Here is a 20932-nt window from a genome sequence, read left to right on the forward strand (position 1 = left end):
CTGCACTCACCACGCCCTGGCTGAGTCCCTGCCCTGCCATTCGCACTCTCGGTGGCTGGGTGAGGTATCATGGAATGACGTGGCTGTGTTGTGATGTCATGACGTCACGTTTTCTAACGTTTTGACGTCACCATCTGTATTTAAGGCCCGCCCGGACATCGATGAGGAGCCAGCCTGGCGCTATCTTGGAGAGTGGGGACTGGGCGGGAGACACGAGCAGAGCAATGAGCAGAGCGGCCAGAGAGGCCAATTCAGTCTAATTTAGAGAAAGCACTGTTATTTGGGAACACAAATGTATTTTATCTTAGCAAAGCAATTAACATGACAAACTATACTCAAATTAATAGATTCAAATACATGATTTATTTCTTTGATGCAAATCATCTTATGCCTCACTGACCAGTTTTAGAAGATTGCAGCAAAAGGGGCAAAATTTACTAAGCGGCGGTTTGACGGCGGTTTCTATTCTATTCTAAACCCCGGGGGTTTGGTGGTGGTTTTGCAGTGGTTTCTAAATGACAGCCCTGTTCTATTCTAAAATGTATTTTGACTGTGGTTTGGCGGCGGTTTTACTATCTGCAGATTTACTAAGGCCAAAACCGCCATTTAGAAACCGCTGCAAAACTGCCACCAAACCCCCGGGGTTTAGAACAGAATAGAACCCGCCACCAAACTGCCGGGGTTTTCGAATAGAATAGAAACCGCCGTCAAACCGTCGCTTAGTAAATTTTGCCCAAGCTCTTTTAATGGTAACATTTTGTGTAATATTTACCATGGCCTGAAGAGACTGAATTTCAACCTGCAGGGTTTTCCATTGTTTCCTAGCCTCATAAAGATTGGCTCTGGCAGCCCTCAGTTCCTCTTCATCTTTCTGCATCTTCTGTCTGGCTTCTTCCTCTTCCAGCTGGATGGAAATGACAATTTCATATGAGATATGATTTGTGAGCACAATAGGTACATGTTTATAATACTGTAGATTATTAACAGGGGTATTTGGAAAGACACAACTAACACGTTTCCTCTTAAGCTCAGGACATAACTTCATAGTTCATAGAATTACGTAAAAGCCATTCTTCCCCCTATTTTTACATTTTAAGCAAAATAATCTTTTAATATGGTAAGAAGATGCCGCCAGTTTTCAGCTAATCTGTAAACCCAGGTGTATTTTACTGTATTTTACTTAACCCAGTCCTCTATTAAGAATTCTGGACCCATTTTTATCATGCTATGTATTTATTTATTTATTATCCCTGAGTTTTTCAATCGATCTTAGGAGCTCATTCAGACTCGCTCACTAGATACGTACGCTCACACCCAGCGTATACAAATTCAGCTAAGTGACAGCCCGGCAGGGGATCACACGGCAAGGCATAAGCTTGCCCACTAAGTCTTGGCGTACGATATCTTTGTGTATGCAGATGCCCACCAACCTGTCTTAAGATGCCCACTTGCGCACGTCACCTCCAGGAAGTGTATGCAACCATAGGTACTTCAAGTACCATCGGATGCGATCACAGCGCTTGAGGTTGACTATACCCTGCCGCAAGCACTTCAATCACTTCAGTGTAAAATTCTGCCAGGTGACGTGTACAATGACGCTGCCTCTCAATTATGCACGCCTCATAAATGCCGTTGAGACACACAGGCACGCCTGCGTTCGCCTCTCCACTCCCCTGTTTCTACCAGCAAGCCCCTGTGACCACCCACAAACGTCTTTTCCTGTCACTCACTCTGCTGGGAAGTATGTGCACGACGAGCGATCGCTTCCCGATCTCTCCCACTGGTTCACACAAGCGCACTGCGATGCGTACACATGTGCAGAAAGCAACAATTGGCCAGCTACGAGCGAACGCATCCTAGTGAGCGGGTCTGAATCTGCTCCTTAATGCAAAATCAACAAAATTATACTATGATTATTCATCCAATTCTCCATGTGGCTGTTAAATTTTCTACATTGCCAATTTTTTCCAGGTGCATACGCACAGTCAGATTTGTCAGATGAACGATTGAACGATCTGAAAGATTTGAGCTATGAGCGATTTTTGACTGCATTAAAATGTCTGAAATCATCCAAAACTGACTGCAAACACATAAGATGTCAGATATCGTTATCTGACCATCGAGAACACGCATCGTTCATCGTTCATCATTCATCGTTGAGACATGTCAGATATGTCAGATTTTCCTTCAGATATGAACGATTGAACGATTTTTTAAATCGTTATCATTCAGATCTGAACAAAAATCTGACCGTGTGTATGCACCACTATGCACCAAACTGAATTGACAATTGTTTCCCCAGTTTATTCATAATTTGAAAATTAGGTAAATTTGTGATTTTTACAAATAGATTGTGGAATAGCATTGCACAAAATGGTGAAGCAAAAACAAAACTCAAGATTTTGCAACTCTACGTAATGTCCAAACATTTTTCTGCAGTTGCTCATCTCAGTTCATGTAAAGCAGTGTTTTATGCAGTTAGTGGTGTAGCATGGCTAAGGAATAACAAAAAAGGTATCCTCTCCTCTGACAGATCTCTCATTACTTTCACTGAATAGATTGGGATATATCAGATGATTGCAAAATAACATTGAATCTCATTTATGATGTGATACACAGCACAAAATGTTTTTGTTTTCAACCCTTTTTGGTCAAAACTGTGTGCCCAAAAAGGTGCATGCCAGCTGTCCATTCTCTTGGGATTCCATCCAATCACTTAGGGGTAGATTTACTAAAGCTTCTAAAACAGACAAATGGCGCTGTATCCCATAGCAGCCAATCAGATTCTGTCTGTCATTTTCTAGGATGCAATAGAGAAATGATAGCTACGTCAGATTGGCTGCTATTTGAAACACCATCACTTGTGTGTTTTAGAAGCTTAGTAAATCGACCGTCTAGAGTGATCTGTTGAATAGTGCAGTATTGATTCTGCAAGGTGTCAGCTTCTAGCTACCATTTATCAAGTGCATTCTATAAAATGATAATTAGAAGCTGATTGGTAGATAGAACTTATCCACGATTTAAAGTTTTATACCATGGCCTCTATTTTTGTAGGTGTATTTTATTTGCAGGAATTGGGTGTTCTCTGTTCTATATTGTGTATACTACACATTTACATTTAACCAATTTGCTGAAATTATAAAGGATGCATACTTGCCAAATCTCCCTGATTGTTACTATTTCAGGGAGTCTCCCTGACTCCCTGAAGAGTCTAGCAATCTTCCTGATTGCACCTTGCCCCCATTATGGAGCTGTTATATAAAAAACACATTGAGATATACATTCAGATGGGATCATTGGTATCATTCCCTGCATTGGTTATAAGGCACAATGATCCCTATGGCTTTTCTGAAAAGTATCAGTGTGTTTTCATCAACAAGTAGATCTTACTAACTGCTTTGGGGCTTGTTTACATTTGAATGTAAGTCAGTTTTATGACACGTCTCTCATGTGTAGTAGTACACGCCCACTTTACCACCGCGCTAATAAGTGTTGTTTTCACAATCTCCCTGAAATGCTTTTCCAAAAGTAGATAACTATGAAAGGATGCCAGCAGCCACTTTAAAATAACTTAATTTTAGTTGGGCTTATTCCCACCTGTAACTGTTAACATCAACATGAGATTAATATTGCTCAGTCTTTTGTTACCAGGCTTGCTTTTATTTGGGTGGTAGTTGCAGTGAAGCAGTGATTGTTTTATTTTCCCTTTTACTCTAGGGTCCATGGGCTGGATTCTGTAAAGTGAGGTTTCAGAGTCCAGTACCAGAAAGTGGCTTACTGAGAAATATTGGAGCTTACCCTTAACACGTAATGTAATTACACAATGTAATTTTCTTTATTTCCAATATGAAAGCAGCTACAGTTAGTTCACCTGCCTGTATCCTTTGCGTGTACTATAATAGCTGACTGATTGCATCATGAGCGTGTGTGTGTATGTTTGAAATGCCACCATCTTTCAATCGTCACTGCACTTATTTCACCAGTGCAGGTACACAATCCAACCTGAACACAGGACACCCAGATGTCTCCACACTGAACAAGGACATGCTGATTACAAATAATTGCCGGGGAACTTGTGTCATATTAACTTGACAACCATCCCTCAAGCACATAGTAGGATTAAAATGTAACATACATCATTAAAGTAGAACATTCATCATATTATTTCATATTAATTGCTATTAGATCTGTTCTTGTGGTATTTAAATAGTCCAGAACTGGTCACACTGAAATCACAAAGTCATAAAGATAAATTCTGTGTTTTTATCTCTTAAATGTCAGCGCTTGTATTACAGAGCTCAGCTCTGGTTACTGATACTAAACCAACTTTTGCAGGTTATTGCTTTTTCCAGTTTGTTCAGCAGCTGAAGGGTTAAAGAGAAGAAGCAAATCAGAGTGCATGTTGTAGAGGAGAGAATGTGAGACTATTTTGCAACCAATCACACAAGTCACTTAAAAGGTTAATGAAGAACTGGGGAAAGGAAAATACATGTTTAGTACTAGACAATTCTATGAACAGCACATCATGCTGTAGGGTTATCAGATCATTGTTGCCAGTAAGTGTAGCAGAGACAAGAAGAAACAAGAAACCACTAGGAAGTACAGTTTTTGGGATAGATGTATCTATTTAAGCTGACTAAGGACAAGCTAAGCATGAACCAGCTCTGTACATCAGATGATATTGAATAAATCCTGTGGTTTAAAAGAGCATTTGTCTATGTAGGCCTCTTCTCTCCCCTATCTACATTTGAAAATTATTTTATCAAGGCCTTTTACTAACATGGTTGATAGTTTTATTCATCATAAATTATTGCAAAGCATGCTGGGAGAATCTTGCTGAGTAATCACACAAATGTGTGTGTGTGTGTGTGTATATATATATATATATATTATATATATGTGTGTATATATATATTACAGCTACAATTTATCTGCATTGGAAAAGGCACTCCCTCCCCGGCATCTCCTGCACAAGCAATCACAGGACCAAGACAGAGAAAGAGAGAAGCTGAGTCAGACAAGCAGTGACTCTGCAATCCCTTTCCTGGAAGGTGCCTTTCTGTGTGAAACAGTTACCTGGTTCCTGGCTGAAAGGTCGTTGGGGATCTGACTCCTGCTGATGAGCGCCTCATAGTATGTTCTGATCTCATTGAGGAGCTGGGACAGTTCCATCCTGCTCCCATCCTCCACCTTGGCAAACTGAATATCATCAATAGGATGTTTTAACTGCTGCATAGCCTGTACTTTCTGCAGAGAGTGAGAGAGGAGAGAAATAAACAGCAGATGAAATGGATAGTGGACGAGAGGGACAAAGGCAACACTATGATCAATGCAGTTCCATCTACCATCGCTACAATTAATAAATATTTTACAGTAGGCCTGTTTAACAGGCATAATAGGACGTTTTTATTGTCACTGCTTCATTGAGAACTTCCAACTATATTAGGGCTCATTTACTAACATTACTATGTTTAAATGCAAAATTTTCACAGTAGCACAGCATCTGATTAGCTCTGTCTAGTGCATGTATGACAATGACATTAAGGGACTGATTTTGAGTCGTACGCAGTGCCGATATTCATGCAAATGGTCGATGTTCTTCAACTGCGCATATATCTAAGTTGTGCTGGATGTTCCTGGGCTGTTACTGGGAAATGGCTATTCAGACGCACAGGGATATACCATCTTATAATATGGGAGTGAACTCAGTCACTTAGGTGTATATTTACTAAAGGTAAATTTTGATCGATTTCAAATCAATAAAAATCGTTCAACATTGATGTTGTGTTTCTGGGGCTAAATCACACATTTACTAATACCTGTACTTAAAAAATCTAATCAAAAATTGTCTGTTAGTAAATGAGTGATTTAGCGCCAGAAACACAACATTGATGTTGATCGATTTTAAATCAATCAAAATCAATTAAAATTGACCATCGGTAAATAGGTGGTGCAACAATGGTTACTTTCAAAGATGCACAGAGTGGTATTTCAGTGTCTAAAAACTCTGAAAATGGGCGCCTTAGTGCTTGCACATGCAGATAAATGGCAGTACATCAGGGAAAGGCTTGCAGCAGCATTACAATAAAGTCATAGACACTAGACCGGCAAAAATTACACACAGATGCAGAAGCGTCCAACTCAGAATCAGCCTTGTCCAAACTGTCTTTCCACCAATCAACAACTGCCAGAGCTTGCTGAGACCTTTAGCTTAGGAATAGTACTTAATCTTTTTTTGATGTAACACTGTTAACCTCCACACAGAGGATGCCAGAAAGGGTCTCTGTGCTACTCAGCACTGGAATGCTTTGCCTTTGCCCTGGGGAATGGCTTGCATGGAATTTGTGGGCCTAATTCCCGTAGAAATTATACCCTGTTCTGGGGCTGGATTAGCATTATAACTGGGTGTCCTTACACTGCGGGACACCCTCTTATGTGATGACCTGGAATAGCCTTATGCTGGTTGCCACTTTTGTGAATATTAACCAACATGGTCTATAGGACAGGTGCTAAGTAATTATTTTAGGGGTCAAGGGCATGTATTTTTTAACATATATAATTATCAATTTTAATACACTTCTAAATATACAACATACAGTAAGCATCAATAGTTGATGACTGTTGTAGCTTTACATCGGGGAAATCAAGATATATTCTGAACGTATCTTGATGCTTCTGCATATTTACTGTATATCTTACTCTGAGTTTCATATATGCGAAGATACATGCAATTCAAAATTTGCATGTAAGGTCATAATTTTTGGAAGTTATTGTGTTTGATCCACGAAAACTGCAACTCTAAATCAGGCCCCTAGTTGGTCCTGCAGAGGCTGCACTGAAACTAGATGCAACAGGATTACGCTGACTTCATAGGCTTGAACGTGCGATTACAAGCCAATGATGACACGGCAGCCATGACTGAGAGCAATGAGCAAGCTAAGTGGTCTCTTCTGCTGTAAACCACTGCCATTCTGTAATAGCAGAGCTGATGATGTAGGTAGATGCTTAGGTGAAGGGGAGAGCCTTCAGAAGGGAGAACAACTTAGGGTGGAGGGCATAAAGGCAATTGTGGTTCTGGCCCAGGACACATTTGCTGCTAATCCCTGCTCCCCCCTGCCGTGCAGCACCACAAATTTCTATGGCCCCCAACTAAACCACATACCATTTAAATAAAACATTTATGTATTCTGCTAGTGACTGTTCACGTTTAATACATTTTATTTATTTTTGCTGCCAAAAATAAAATATTACTATGATGATGAAACCAGGGGCAGCCTGCTGCCATAGGCAACAAAAGTAACAATATAAGTAGAAAGAAAGATTTTATCATAACATTTGTGTCCATGCAGACTGTGAAGCATGCATAGTAATGACAATAGAACTATTTATGGGTAGCCAGTTCCCAATGCAACAGAATACGGGCTATATAGGAAGTAGGAGATTCACACTAGATCCCATGACCCTGAGGAATCCCACCATTGTGTGAAACGCATTGGATGAAACACGCTACTCTAATCTGGACCAGAGAGCAGCAGGATCCAGCACAGTACAGCAGCCACACCGACCTCCGCGTCCACTCTACTGACAGTGCCCAACTTTCAAGAGTAAAGAGAGGTAGTGGAGGCTGCTTTTAACGGAACATTCATGACTCAACAAGCTGAAGCAAGTAGCTGGGGAAACCTGCAGAACTGGGTTATAACACACAAGGGGATCTATTTACTAAGCCTTGGATGGAGATAAAATGAACATAGATAAAGTACCAGCCAATCAGCTCCTAACTGCCATGTCACAGGCTGTGTTTGGAAAATGGCAGTTAGGAGCTGGTTGGTTGATACGTTATCTCCGTTCACTTTATCTACATCCAAGGCTTAGTAAATACACCCGAAGTTCTTATGCTTTACTTACTGCACAGCTGGAACTTACTTAAAGACTACACCTCTTCACAAGATCAGTGTTTAACTTTGCAATGGCCATCATAGCTCATGATTGAAGACACATGGAATACATACCACCAACGTGTTATAGAGTCAGACATACTTCATAGCAGATATTTGAGCTATTGTACCATCCTTTTATAATGCTCACAAAAAGGACATACCATCAGAATCACCTACACAGATTTATTGTGTACAAGGATATGACATAAGAAAGTGTTCTCTTGGCATAGATTGTTTGTTGTATTGCAGTGCACCGCATTGCTTTTATATACACTTTATGTACTATACACCATTGTCTAGTTTGTGAATAAACACAGTATGTATTCTTAATAAATAACTACTGTATGTAGCTCTTCACTGAGCTAAATATGGAAAGATAGAGAGACGGACACAAAAAGGAGGATTGCTGCCTGTAATTACTTTGCTGTAGCAAGTTGTTTATAATTATAATTAAACACTTTTCTGACACAAAGGTCTCAAATACTTCTATGAGCTCTTCAAACATTTATAGATGGGTATAAACTGAAAACACGATATATGAGGTGTTTTTAGTTAAAATTCTTATATGATTTTAAACAAATTGCAAAGGTAGTAGTTTCACATGTGTGCAGGTTTACCAGAAAGGGAAATGTCTGATACCAGTCAATAAGCTCCATCCATTTGGCCAATAAGTAAATGTTCATTAATTTATACAGCGTTGGAACAGGTAGCAGTTTATAAAAAGCATTCAATAGTTTCCATAAAATCAAGTAAATGATGCATATTGACCCATATCATCAGTTTGGAAATGTACTAAAAATTATAAAGTGTCTTTCCATGGACAATATCAAATGGTATTTAAAAAGTATATTTAAAAAAAATATTGAGTATACATCAAGATACAAAGAGATATAGAATAAACATTTTAAATTAACTCTATCTATCTTAGTAAAGGGTTTACAATATGCAATTTATATATGAGAAATATATATATGGAATGTATTAAAATACTACTGTACCAATTAATATTTGTGTCTGCTAATGGAATAGAAAATAAATATAGGAGATTCATTTATATCTGTTATAACTACAAAAATAATAAGAAAGCAATAATCTAAAAAAAGGGGGAGGGGCAGGAAGAGAATAGATAAGGAGGTAAATTTACTAAAGACTGATTTTTAATCAATTTGAAGCAATTTAGAATTGATCTAAATCAACATGCATGTTGTATTTCAGGGGCTAAATTACACATTTATTAACAGACAATTTTTTAAGCTTTAGTAAATGTGTGATTTAGCCCCTAAAACACTGCACTGATGTTGATCGATTTATATAATTTTTTTTAATTACAATCAACCTTTAGTAAATTTATTCCCAGGTCTCTCTTTAGGATATGTGAAATAAATAGTGATCATCAAAGAAATTTATCGCACATAGACTAAGGTAACTACCAGTCATATTATATGGTTTAATAATATAATTTATATAAATTTAATTGTTTGACATTATGTTTAGTCTGTCTCAGCACACTTCTGGTTTTATGCTTTTTAAAATACTGCATTAGGCAATGCTTTTTTAGACTAATTGATGCCATTAACCAATTTTATAATATCATTAAGCTTCAGTGTGTTTTAGAAATTTTTTAATAATTATACAGTTACCAAAGACTTTAAATCCCATTTGTAATTTCATGAAATCTATTCAAATATATTCACTCCCATTTTAGCATGACACCTCAATAATTATTTAAATGTTTTTCATTTAATTTGTCAATTACTCAATATTTCCTATATATTTTTGGTCCCATATATATATATATATATATATATAAATATATATTTATATATATATTGTGGTGAGAGGGGTTTTCTCTCACCTAAATTACCAACATTCTAGTGGGATCAGCTACCTCCAAAAAAATGCAGACTGATCTCGATCGTTTTTTTAAAGTTGCAGTCATTTACAAGGCAAAGCCAGTTCGGCTTTGCCTTGTAAATGACTGCAACTTTAAAATAACGATCAAGATCAGTCTGCATCCCGCACCTCCGGCAGACTCAATCTCTTTTACATCCCGCCCGTAAAATGTTTCAAACACGGTTTGCCCACACGCAATAATACTGTTTGATGTCTGGGGTGCGTCCCCGAAGGAATGTAAGTAAAATGATGTCAATCACAGAAATTCATGTGGGATGCCACCAGAAGTGACATCATCACTCATATAATTGCACTATACAAAATCATTAATTATCATACAACACTTAAATATAGAGAAATACCAGTGTTGGAGCACAGCCTATTATCAAATTGTCAGTATGGGGATCCTTATCAAGAATAGTAAGGCAGCACGGATGGTGTAATGGCTAGCATTACTGCCTCACAGCACTGAGTTCTTGGGTTTGATTTTGTGGGATGCAGTTAATTTTCCGGCGGCTGGGATGCCGACCGCCAAAATCCCGACTCGGATTAAAGATAGGTGTCGGAATCCCGATGCCCATCTTTAGCCTGACAACCGCCATCTCAAATTAAGGTAGCCGCGGAGGGATGGGGGGTTAGATTTAGGGACCCCTGGGGAGATATTAGGGTTAGGCTACGGGAAGGGGGGGTTAGGGTTAGGCACCACCGGGGGGGAGGTTAGGGCTAGGCACCCCCCCGGGAGGGTTAGATTTAGGGTGCGGGAAGGGGGGGCGGTTAGGTTTAGGCACCACAAGGGGGAGGTTAGGGTAAGGCACCACTGTGGGGGGGGAGGTATGGGTAAGGCACCAAGGGAGGGTAAGGAAAGACAGGGGGAGGGTTAGGGTACTTACTGCCCCTGTCGGGATCTTTATCCATTGGGATGCGGGATGCCGCTGTCGCCGCAAGTATTTCATACCCAACCCCAATTTTGTATATTCTCCCTGTGCTTGTGTGGATTTGCTCCAGGTACTCTGGTTTCCTCCTACACTCCAAAACTATTTTGGTAAGTTATTTGGCTCCTGACAAAAAAAAATTAACCCTGACTGATGGGAATGGCTAAATAACCTCCACTTACTTCTGCTTTACCAGTTACCTGATTTAGTGCTGATCCAGCAAAACTCACTGTTTCACATGTACCATATGACCATGTGCTGGCTTCTAATTAGTCACTGACACTGGACAATAAGAAGGTAGCAGACACAGCATCATATTCTGTCATGTGATGTTACAGATAAAGATATGCACAGTACCCAGCTATAATATCACAACCTCCTTCAACCAACAGTGAATATCATTCTAGTAGGTTGCAGGTGGTAGTGGAATAAAAAATCAATTTTAAAAAACACAAGCTGAACAAAGCTCAGCATATTAAACAGATCTCGTGGGACTATCCAAGGGAATTCTAGACATAACATAACATCACTGTTAACAAATATGGGCTCTCACAACCCAATGAAGTATACCTAAAATTGCTTTCCTAGCATTACCAAGTATCTACATGCAACTCAGTAAGAGAGACATACAAGATATATACTTTCATAACATCTAATTTTTAATTATAATAGAGAATGTCCTGAATGACTGGTCAATTTGTTTTGGTTCAGTACAAATTCACTGGTGTTATTCATTCGCTATCTTATCACATAACCATGGGCTTATGTTATTATTTGAGAGCTGATAGTAAATTTTTATGTACTTGCTAAAACTCGCCTATAAGAGTCTTTCCCTAAGGCAAATGCTATTCTGTATTCCTTGAACATATAATTAGGAGTGCCAATTGTTTTTTTAATCTTTTAACTGTGGGAACATGTAGAAAATATTTAACAAAAAACCCTCATAAATCCACATTTGTATACACATAGTGATAAGGAAGAGTGTCCTAGAGCAGTGTGCAAATAAGTTGTAAATGAAATTGAGATGATAAACAATATGTATATTATACCGAGAAATTATATAAAAATATTTTTGTTACGCTATGATATAGTATTATAGAATTTTTTTTGCAATTATACAAATACAATAAGAGAATATTGTAACTTATTATTAAAAATAATATCAATATTAATATAGTTATTGGGGGAGATGTATCAAGCCTTGCAGAGAGATAACGTACCAACCAATCAGCACCTGTCATTTTTCCATTTGCAGCGTTTAAAGTGACAGGAGCTGATTGATTGTACTTTATCTCTCTCCAAGGCTTGATATATCTCCCCCATTCTTGTATCTTTTATCGATTCAATTAGTCAAACAGACTGCATAATAAATGCTTAATAATGGTCTTAACTTAGAAAAAGTTGAATGTAAAAGGATGAATCACTAAGGGGGGCATTTAATAAAGCTTGGAGATAAATACAATCGTGTGATATAAAGCACCAACCAACCAGCTCCTTACTGTAATTTTTCAAACACAGCCTGTAAAGTGACAGTTAGGAGCTGATTGGTTGGTGCTTTATCTCACACAATTTTATCTCCATGCTTTATTAAATCTCCCCCTAAGAATTCTGCAGAAGGACCAGTTCTATCATTGTGAATTTAAAGGTTTTCATTTTCAAGGGATACAGTATTTTTTAAGTATAGGATTTTGGAAACGGTGATCACAAAAAACTATACATAGTAAAAAGTAGGTGACACAACCAAAAACAAGCAAAAATGGCATCACTTTTCAGTGCCACAGAGAGCAAGATGGGGATATTGTATTTTAATCAAATAATTTTGTAGTCTCCTACATGGTCTGGTTACCATTATTGTTTGTACTGTGTAACCTGTAATGAATGTAGTAATTCAGGTCTGATCTTGAAGTGTTATATTTACAGTATACAGTTACATCAGGTTAACACAATCTTTCAATGTGTTACAAGTTATAGTCTGTGATGTCTAATTTGTTTGTATTCTAGGAAAGTGTTGTTTAATTGCAATCGCAATAGTGATTACGGACGCAGTCTCACTGCGAACATATGCTAATGATTGCAATTGCAATGCTGTCGCAGCCTAACATAAGGATGCCCCCTTCACCTTACACACATGCGTAATACTTAGCAAGACTGTGAAACCATTGGTAACATCGAATACAATTGCAGCCTCATGCACACTTGCACATGGTCTGACCTTACTCAGGAATTGCTAACCTCATCGCACACAGTAAAAGCCCAAGCTGCATATGGCATCACAGTGGCTAATTTATGCACACCCCTGTAATGGCGTTCAAGCGCTCTGGCACGCCTGCGTTTCTCCGACCACCCCCCGTCACCACCCCAAACGGTACTTCCTGTCAATCACTCTGCGATGGGTCTGCGTAGTCACTGTTTGGGGTACTTAAGTGCTGGCAATTGATTTGAGTTAGCGTCTTTGATGAAGTGGTGAAGAATAGCTTTTTGCTTATTTTTAGCATAAAAATAAGTAGTCCTGTCAAATTTGAGGTACTTGAAAATGGGGGTAAGCATAGTTAAAAGTCGCTAATTTGTTGTTTAAAAATACGTAAAAAAACGGCACTTCTGCAACCACCTGCAATCAAAATAACACCTCACCCCTACTTGCAGACCTCCCAAAATTGTGTTTTGCTACTTTTTAAGTTTGTCCCCCCACTTTGAACTTTTTTGCCCCCTTTTTTTTAATTCATTTTTTAAGGACTTTTTTGACGCAGTTATCCTTTGGGGGGCTGTCCCAAGGTTGCAGAGTGGTTTCCCCACCTGCACCCCAAAATAGCAATTCTGCACTTTTTTCCGACACCTATTCATAGGCAAATCTTTTTTGCCTATTACATTGCATTGCGTTTTCACGTACGCGAAAACTGTTTGCAATTGAATATAGCGTTACTTTTCTGCCTGGAGAAATTACATAATCCGCGATACTTTTTCACGGATCTGACTTTTCGACGATAATTGAATACGGGCCATAGTCTGCATTGAATGTACATATACGTAGAACTAAGTGCTTCTATGTACTCTCATTCAAAAACCTGAATGTGAGAAGACATACCCTGTCTGCATATTAATAAATGAACTAATTAGCACAGTGTTGGTTTTGTGACATATTAGGATGTCCACAATAGTCAGATTAGCGGAACAAATCTAATGATTATGTCGTCATAAAGCTACCAGAACACTAGGGGGAGCACCTTCTCATACCTCTTGATGAACTGATGTTAAGTCTTTAATTTCTTCTTCTTTTTCTGTAATAGCTAGTTTCAAATCCAAGGTGTTCTGTGTGAATTCATTTTCCATTATCTTCAGAAGTTTGTTTTGCTTTGTAATCTGTTTCTCTTCACAAATCACTCTGCTAGATCTGTTGAAAGACTTACTTTTAAACATATGTAAAACCTTTTCAGATATTTAAGCAGGTATGTAACACAGAAAATAAAGTGATCTAGAGTTTGGTCCCAATATCTCTGCTGGTGGCATCTATAGAAGCATAGTGTATTCATCTCTATCCTGCAGCTAGTGGAAGGCCTTTGTATCTTCTATTGTAAGGCATGAAGTTGAGTTGGGCTCATTTGAATTGTGTTACAAGAAAAATATCAATTACATGTTTATTTTCAGTTGCACATATGTTATGATACGTGATAGTGGACCTGACATTATTTACTCCATAAATGTAGGTGTGAACAAAAATATGCAAGTTGCTTAGTCTACAGAGGAAAATACTCTGCAAATACAATTTGCATAAGTTAAGCATTTTGCATAAATTCACATACATGTAAAAACCAAATAGAGGGAGGTATCAGAAAAAATAGAGTACAAAGAAACGGAAAAACTATGAACACCTTTTTATTCATTACCAGATAGAGCAGCCAAGTGAAAGAGGTTGAGAAGATTATGATAGGACTTTGGCCCATCTTATTAAAGGATGAAGAATTGGGTAAAATACTTCCAAAGTTTCTGGAGATCATGTACAGATGAGAAAACAATGTAAAAAAAACTGAATTCAAGTTACCTAAAATCATAAACAGAGAAGGAACCAACAAGTTTGCTCAAAACACCAACCACCAGTTTTCATCATAGTACCTGCTAAATGGCATGCAAGAAAACCAAAACTAAATAATGCCAACCAATCACAGAAATTACATCATCTACAAATTGGTATACTGTTAGTTCAAAATCAGAGACAGCATCACATTCAATACGAAGGATATAATTTATTTGCTTAAATGGCCATGTGGGCTATAATATGTTGGGCAATCCACTACAAATCGACATATCAGGATTAATGCGAAAATTAATAAGAAGACTTTGTAACTAGTCCTGTAATGAGCATCTATCAATACCACTAAATATGCAAATGGCTGTCTCCAAACAGAAGGGCAGGGCCAGCTCAAGGTATGTTCGACCAGTGCGGTCAAACAGGGGGGGTCACCCCATAGAGGACAAACCCCTTTCAGCCATTCCCAATTTTAGTGGGACAGTCCCGTTTTTCAGACACTGCTGTTACACCCGTGGGATGAAGTGTCCCGTGGGCTGTCTGGAGGTTGGGCACCTCCACCGCTGCAGCTGTGCGGTGGTGCCAGCCCCGAAGAAGAGGAATGGATGCCACGCGTAATTCAGTGCAGGAAAAGAGCTGGGGGTAGCCCAGCTACTGACGTAGTGCTGGGCTCGCCCCCAGCCTGACGTTAACTGGAGGTGTGCCATACCAACACGCCCCAAATAACACCATTATGGGGATGTGGCTTATGGTAATTAGGCCACACACCCATTTTTGGTCACACGCGGCAAAGCTGTGCGCGGGTAGCGGGCACATGAGTCCCGTCCTGCACAGGGTGCGGCTTCCCCTGGAGCCGACCCTGCAGAATGGCCTGACCACTTCTTTAATAACTAGTTAGACAGACTTGCTGCAAGAACTATGAGAGCACTTAGGGCTGGCACTTTGCAGGAGCATCCCAGGCTGGTGTTTTCCCGCTATAATACCTTCAGACCAGGATGGCAGAGCCTATTTTTGGTAGAGGGAATTCAGTTTTTCCGATTTTGGCAACAGCCAGCTTAGGGTTCAGTCCAATTAGGTGTGAATTGCGAGTAGCGAGTTTATTTCTTAAACCTCACAGACTTTGCACGAATGCGCGTTGCCAAGAAAACTCTCCAATCCAATTAAAAATGCTTGTTCGCGCTACTCACAGTGGATGGGTGCGAATTGACTGTCAAATGAGATGTGAGAGAAGTGCATAAAAAAGTGGGGAGACATCTGGACCCCCCACAATTGATAATTTCATTGGCAGGACCGTATAGAAAGCTGTTTGTAGGCATTAGGAAGATACTGCATGTTTTAAATGGTGTCAATGGCTGATTTGTGTTTTTAAAAAAATGCAAATAAATGATAAGAAGCAAACTTTTTTTGTTTAATATCTCAAACGCATTAAACAAAAAATAAAAAAAAAAGTAGGAAAAAAAGGTGATTATGGGGTACTTTGAGGGCACCTTGAAAAATTGTAAAGAAATTATAATAAACAATAATTTTTCAATAAAGAATTATTGTAATTAATTTTGGGGTGCCTAAACGAACAAAAAAGTTTATTTTGGGGTAATTTGTGGACATTTTTTTAACCCCAAAAAATGACATGTAATTATTGGACTAATTAAGCTAATTGGAAACTTTCAATTGCCTAATTTGTCATTAGGGGGGGGGTGTCCAATGGGTTCAGCACAGTGTCCCGCAATTTTAACCTTAAAATAAAGATTTTCCTTTCCATCTCTCACCCTCAGGGAGGTGCGACTGGAAAAATGCGAATTCAGTCTGACTGATTCAGGGCGAGTTGCTAATTAAATTGCAAAATTAATTAGCTGTGCGAATTCAAAGAGAAAATAGCACCTCGCAATTTTCACCTAAATGGATTGACCCCTTAGACTCTGTGCCCAATGTTTATTTATGTACACTTTAAGCACTACAAAAAGTGTGAGCTGATGTTAAGAATTGTCAGCACAGATCTTTGCACATGAGGCTGAGTACCCACAAAAGTTAATACTTCTGACAGGTGTATTTCTGGCTGCATCTACCTCCGATTATATCACAATTGTGTAATCATGGGCAGGCCTCTCCGACACTTCTCTCCCCTCCATCTTCTCCAGTGGTGACTCCTACCACTAAAGTTGAGGGGGCTGACCGGCTCAGCAGCACTGTGACCTGTTGCAAAAAATAGAACTTTGTGCATGCAGACAAAATTTGCATACACTATGTGCACAAAGCCCCCTCATTTCTAGGGACTGCATTGGCTGCAGCCTCTACAGGGGCTGGCTGGCAACTTTTAGCCTGGGGGGCAAATGCATGCAGACGAGGAGTAGCGTGTAGCCAGGGTACCTGAAAGAATGTGTGTGCTACGGCACCCCCCCCTCAAGTGTTCTAGGGAGGAGGCGGGTCCATATGGGATTAATGTAAGGTAAAAATAAAGATTAGGAGCAGCTCCCTGTCGTAGTGCCCATATGCAGTGCCACCCTGTGCCACAGGAGAGGACACCCTTATGCAGGCCTCCAGTAGTGATCCCCCTATGCAGTGCCCCTTGTGCCCCCAGTAGTAAGCCCCTTATATAGTGCCCCCAGTAGTGGATACCCCTTATGCAGTGCCCCTTAAATAGTGGCCCCAGTTGTAGTCTTCCCCCATGCAGTACCCCCACTATTGCCCTTTATATAGAGCCCCCAGCAGTGGTCCCTCAATGCAGTGCCCCCAGTGGTAGTCCCCTCCCCCCAATGTAGCGCCCCTAGTAGTAGTCCCCTCCCCCCTATGCAATGCCCCTAGTAGTAGTCCCCTCCCCTTGTAGTGCCCCTAGTAGTAGTCCCCCCCAGTAGTAGTACCCCCCTTGTAGTGCCCCCAGTAATAGTCCCCCCCTTGTAGTGCCCCCAGTAGTAGTAGTCCCCCCCTTGTAATACCCCCAGTAGTAGTAGTCCAACCCTTGTAGTGCCCCCAGTAGTAGTAGTCCAACCCTTGTAGTGTCCCCAGTAGTAGTAGTCCCCCCCTTGTAGTGCCCCCAGTAGTAGTAGCCCCCCTCCTTGTAGTGCCCCCAGTAGTAGTAGTCCCCCCCTTGTAGTGCCCCTAGTAGTAGTAGTCCCCCCCTTGTAGTGCCCCCAGTAGTAGTAGTCCCCAGTAGTAGTAGTCGCCCCCCCTTGTAGTGCCCCCAGTAGTAGTAGTCCTCCACCTTGTAGTATCCTCAGTAGTAGTAGTCCCCCCCTTGTAGTGCCCCCAGTAGTAGTCCCCAGTAGTAGTAGACCCCCCCTTGTAGTGCCCCCAGTAGTAGTAGTCCCCCCTTTGTAGTGCCCCCAGTAGTGGTCTCCTTCTTGTAGTGCCAGACCCCCCACAGTAGACACACATAATATAAAAAAAACAAAACACTTACCTGAATCCCCGCTCCCGCCACCACCATCCGCTCCTCCGTCTGTCCTCCCGGGCTGGGCCGCTCTGCATTATGGGAGAGACGTCATATGACATCATGACGCCTCTCCCATTGCCCACTGCGGGGGCTGGAAAATGGAGCGGCTCCTGCAGTGGGTGCAGCAGCAGCTAATGAGAGTCTGACAGACTCTCATTGGCTGCTGATCAAAACAAACACACAGCTGCCGGTGCCGGCGGCTGTGTGTTTGTCACTTGTGTAGCGCTGACCGAATTCCGTCCGGTCAGCGCTACAAACGCGGTGCAGTCTGTGTCACAGTGACACACAGGGCTGCCATCAGAAATTGTGGGCCCTGGGACTGACAAAATAGGGCTTCCCCCTTGTCAAATTTTTTTTATCAAGTCTGCCACCACAAGGTAGGCTCTAGGCAAATAATAAAGTCTATATTCATGGCATATAAAAAACAGACAGATCAACAATCCTACCACATCTGTAGAATGACAAGCATTAGTACCAATATCCAAATGAAAGCTATAGATCACCAGACTTAAGTCACTGTCATGATGGTATCTCTCTGTCACTCTTTCTGCAGTATGCACAGCTCTCTATAATTCTGCCCCTGTCTAGTATACATGGCTCTCTCCCATTATCCTCTCTGCACATGGCTCCTCTCTTTGTACCTTTTCTGTCCCTGTCCCTGTCCCTATAATATGCACAGCTATCTTCTTTTTGTTCTCCTTTCTCTATTGTACCCAGCTTTCTCTCACTGTGCACCTGCTTATATAAGTAATAGAGCCAGCTTAACTCTCTTCTCTCTCTCCCTCTGCCTCTCCACTCTCCGTCTCCAGCCCTAGCCCGGAATTCCCACTCCTCACATCCATATCACATGCTGCTGCAAGCCTGCAAAACGTGACTTACCAGTCCTTCTCTTGTTCTTGCTGGTACTGCTCCGAGTCCTCAGCGCCGCAGCTCCTCTGTCTCTCTCTTCCAGTCAGTGCCACGCACGACGTCACGCACTCCGGGTCAAAAAAAAAAAAACTTTATTGAACAGCCGGGCGGGCGGGCGGTAGGAGCGAGCCATAGTGTCCCCTGCCATTCACTTTTATTGTTCGGACCACGGAGGTAGTTGCACGCAGCGTGCCATTTGGAGCGGCCCTCCTTTCACTTTTTATTCAAAGAAGGTAGGAGTGGGCGGAAGGAGCAGGCGGGCCCCCTCCTTTCTGTCGAGTATCCGGGCCCGGGACTTCTATCCTCGCAGACCCCCCTGATGGCGGCCATGGTGACACAGGCGGCCCGCATGACGCTGCGGCCCGGGGGGCACATGGCACCCTGCCCCCCGGCCCAGCCCGCCACTGAGCCTCTACAAGCCCATTATGGCTGGTGGACAGGCAGGGGAGTGGCTTCCCATTGGAAGTGCTTTCTGCTAATTAAAGTTTGGACCTTATATAATAAACTGGACAAAATGTTGGTAGAATAAACACAGCCATCAGATTCTGCACAATGTAGTATTTTTTTACCTGGTGTAACCAATTGCACTATGGGCCTGATTCAGACCCGTTCGATAGCGAGCGACGGTTTGCAATGTGCGCATGTGTATACATCACAGTGCGCGTGCGCAAACTAGGCCGAGTGATCGTGAAGCATTCGCTCGCCCGGCAGAGACAGCCCAGCTGAATGAGTGACAGGTCAAGCCGTTTGTGGGTGGTAACAGGGGCAGGCCACTGGAAACGCGGGAGTGGGGGTGTGAACACAGGCGTGCCTGAGCATCTTAACGCTGATTCAGAGGCATGCATAATTAACAACCAGCGTCATAGTACACGTCACCTGGTTGAATTATACACTGAAGTGCTCGCAGTGCTTGGGGTAGGGTATAGTCAACCTCAAGCACTGTGTTCACTGCTGATGGAACCCGATGTACCGATGGTTGCATACACTTCCTGGAGATGACGTGCGCTACTGGGCATCTAAAGACCAGCTGGTAGGCATCTGCATACACACCACCATCGCACGCCAAGACATAGTGGGCATGCTTGTGCCTTGCCGTGCGATCGCCTGCCTTGCCGTCACTTAGCCAAATTTGCATACACTGGGCACGAGCGTACGCATCTAGCGAACGGGTCTGAATGAGCTCCTATATTTGTTATTTAAAAAAAAAATTCAAACCTTTGTTCGAGAAGTGCGAGATCCATGTTGTAATTGTCAATTTTCAAGGAAGTTTTTGCATTTTCTATCACCATTGTATAGATCTGCAAACAATCAACAATAAATTATAAACAATGATTAAATAGAATAATGTAGACAGAATATTATGCTTTCCATTGATGTGAAGCTTCTATGTCATTCATGACAAGATGTATCATTTGCTTTTTTTATTTATTAAAGGGAGATTAGTTACTGCAAAACAATTTACTGCTTAACAAAGCTGATGTTCAATACTTAAGTAAACTTGGCAGTAAATTAAATCAAAGGGCCTGATTAAGAAATGGAAACAAATGCTGTTGCAACTGCTATTTAATGACAGCTGATGTCTTGTGCACTGAGACGCCCACCTCCAGCGTCTCACATTCGCAGCTTACATACAAGAGCGGGAACATCGGAAACATTGGTCGAACATGAACTTCTGAGTAAGCAAATGCTGTCTGAGATAGAGTGTCTCTCCTAAAATGCCGGGGTCTCTACAGCTGCGAATGAATTTGCAGAGGCTCACTAGGGCATGCCCTTATAGTGGTCCCGCATACCTGCATTTTTCTACCCGCCCTCA

General features: G+C 41.2%; 1 protein-coding gene across 2 annotated transcripts in view; it reads right to left on the minus strand.

Annotated features, from left to right (window-relative positions):
* KRT222 (keratin 222) overlaps positions 1 to 20932 on the minus strand; it is a 52620-nt gene that overhangs the window by 14611 nt on the left and 17077 nt on the right. For both annotated transcript variants that reach the window (XM_088474745.1, XM_088474743.1), the window contains 4 exons: positions 20335 to 20417; positions 13994 to 14150; positions 5077 to 5247; positions 773 to 904 (listed from right to left, as the gene is read on the minus strand). In XM_088474745.1, coding sequence (XP_088330871.1) covers positions 773 to 904; positions 5077 to 5247; positions 13994 to 14150; positions 20335 to 20417 — 543 coding nt within the window. The remainder of the gene's footprint in view (positions 1 to 772; positions 905 to 5076; positions 5248 to 13993; positions 14151 to 20334; positions 20418 to 20932) is intronic.

Source organism: Taudactylus pleione, unplaced genomic scaffold, assembly GCF_031769625.1.
Source record: "Taudactylus pleione unplaced genomic scaffold, aTauple2 ptg000155l, whole genome shotgun sequence".
Taxonomy (NCBI): Eukaryota; Metazoa; Chordata; class Amphibia; order Anura; family Myobatrachidae; genus Taudactylus; species Taudactylus pleione.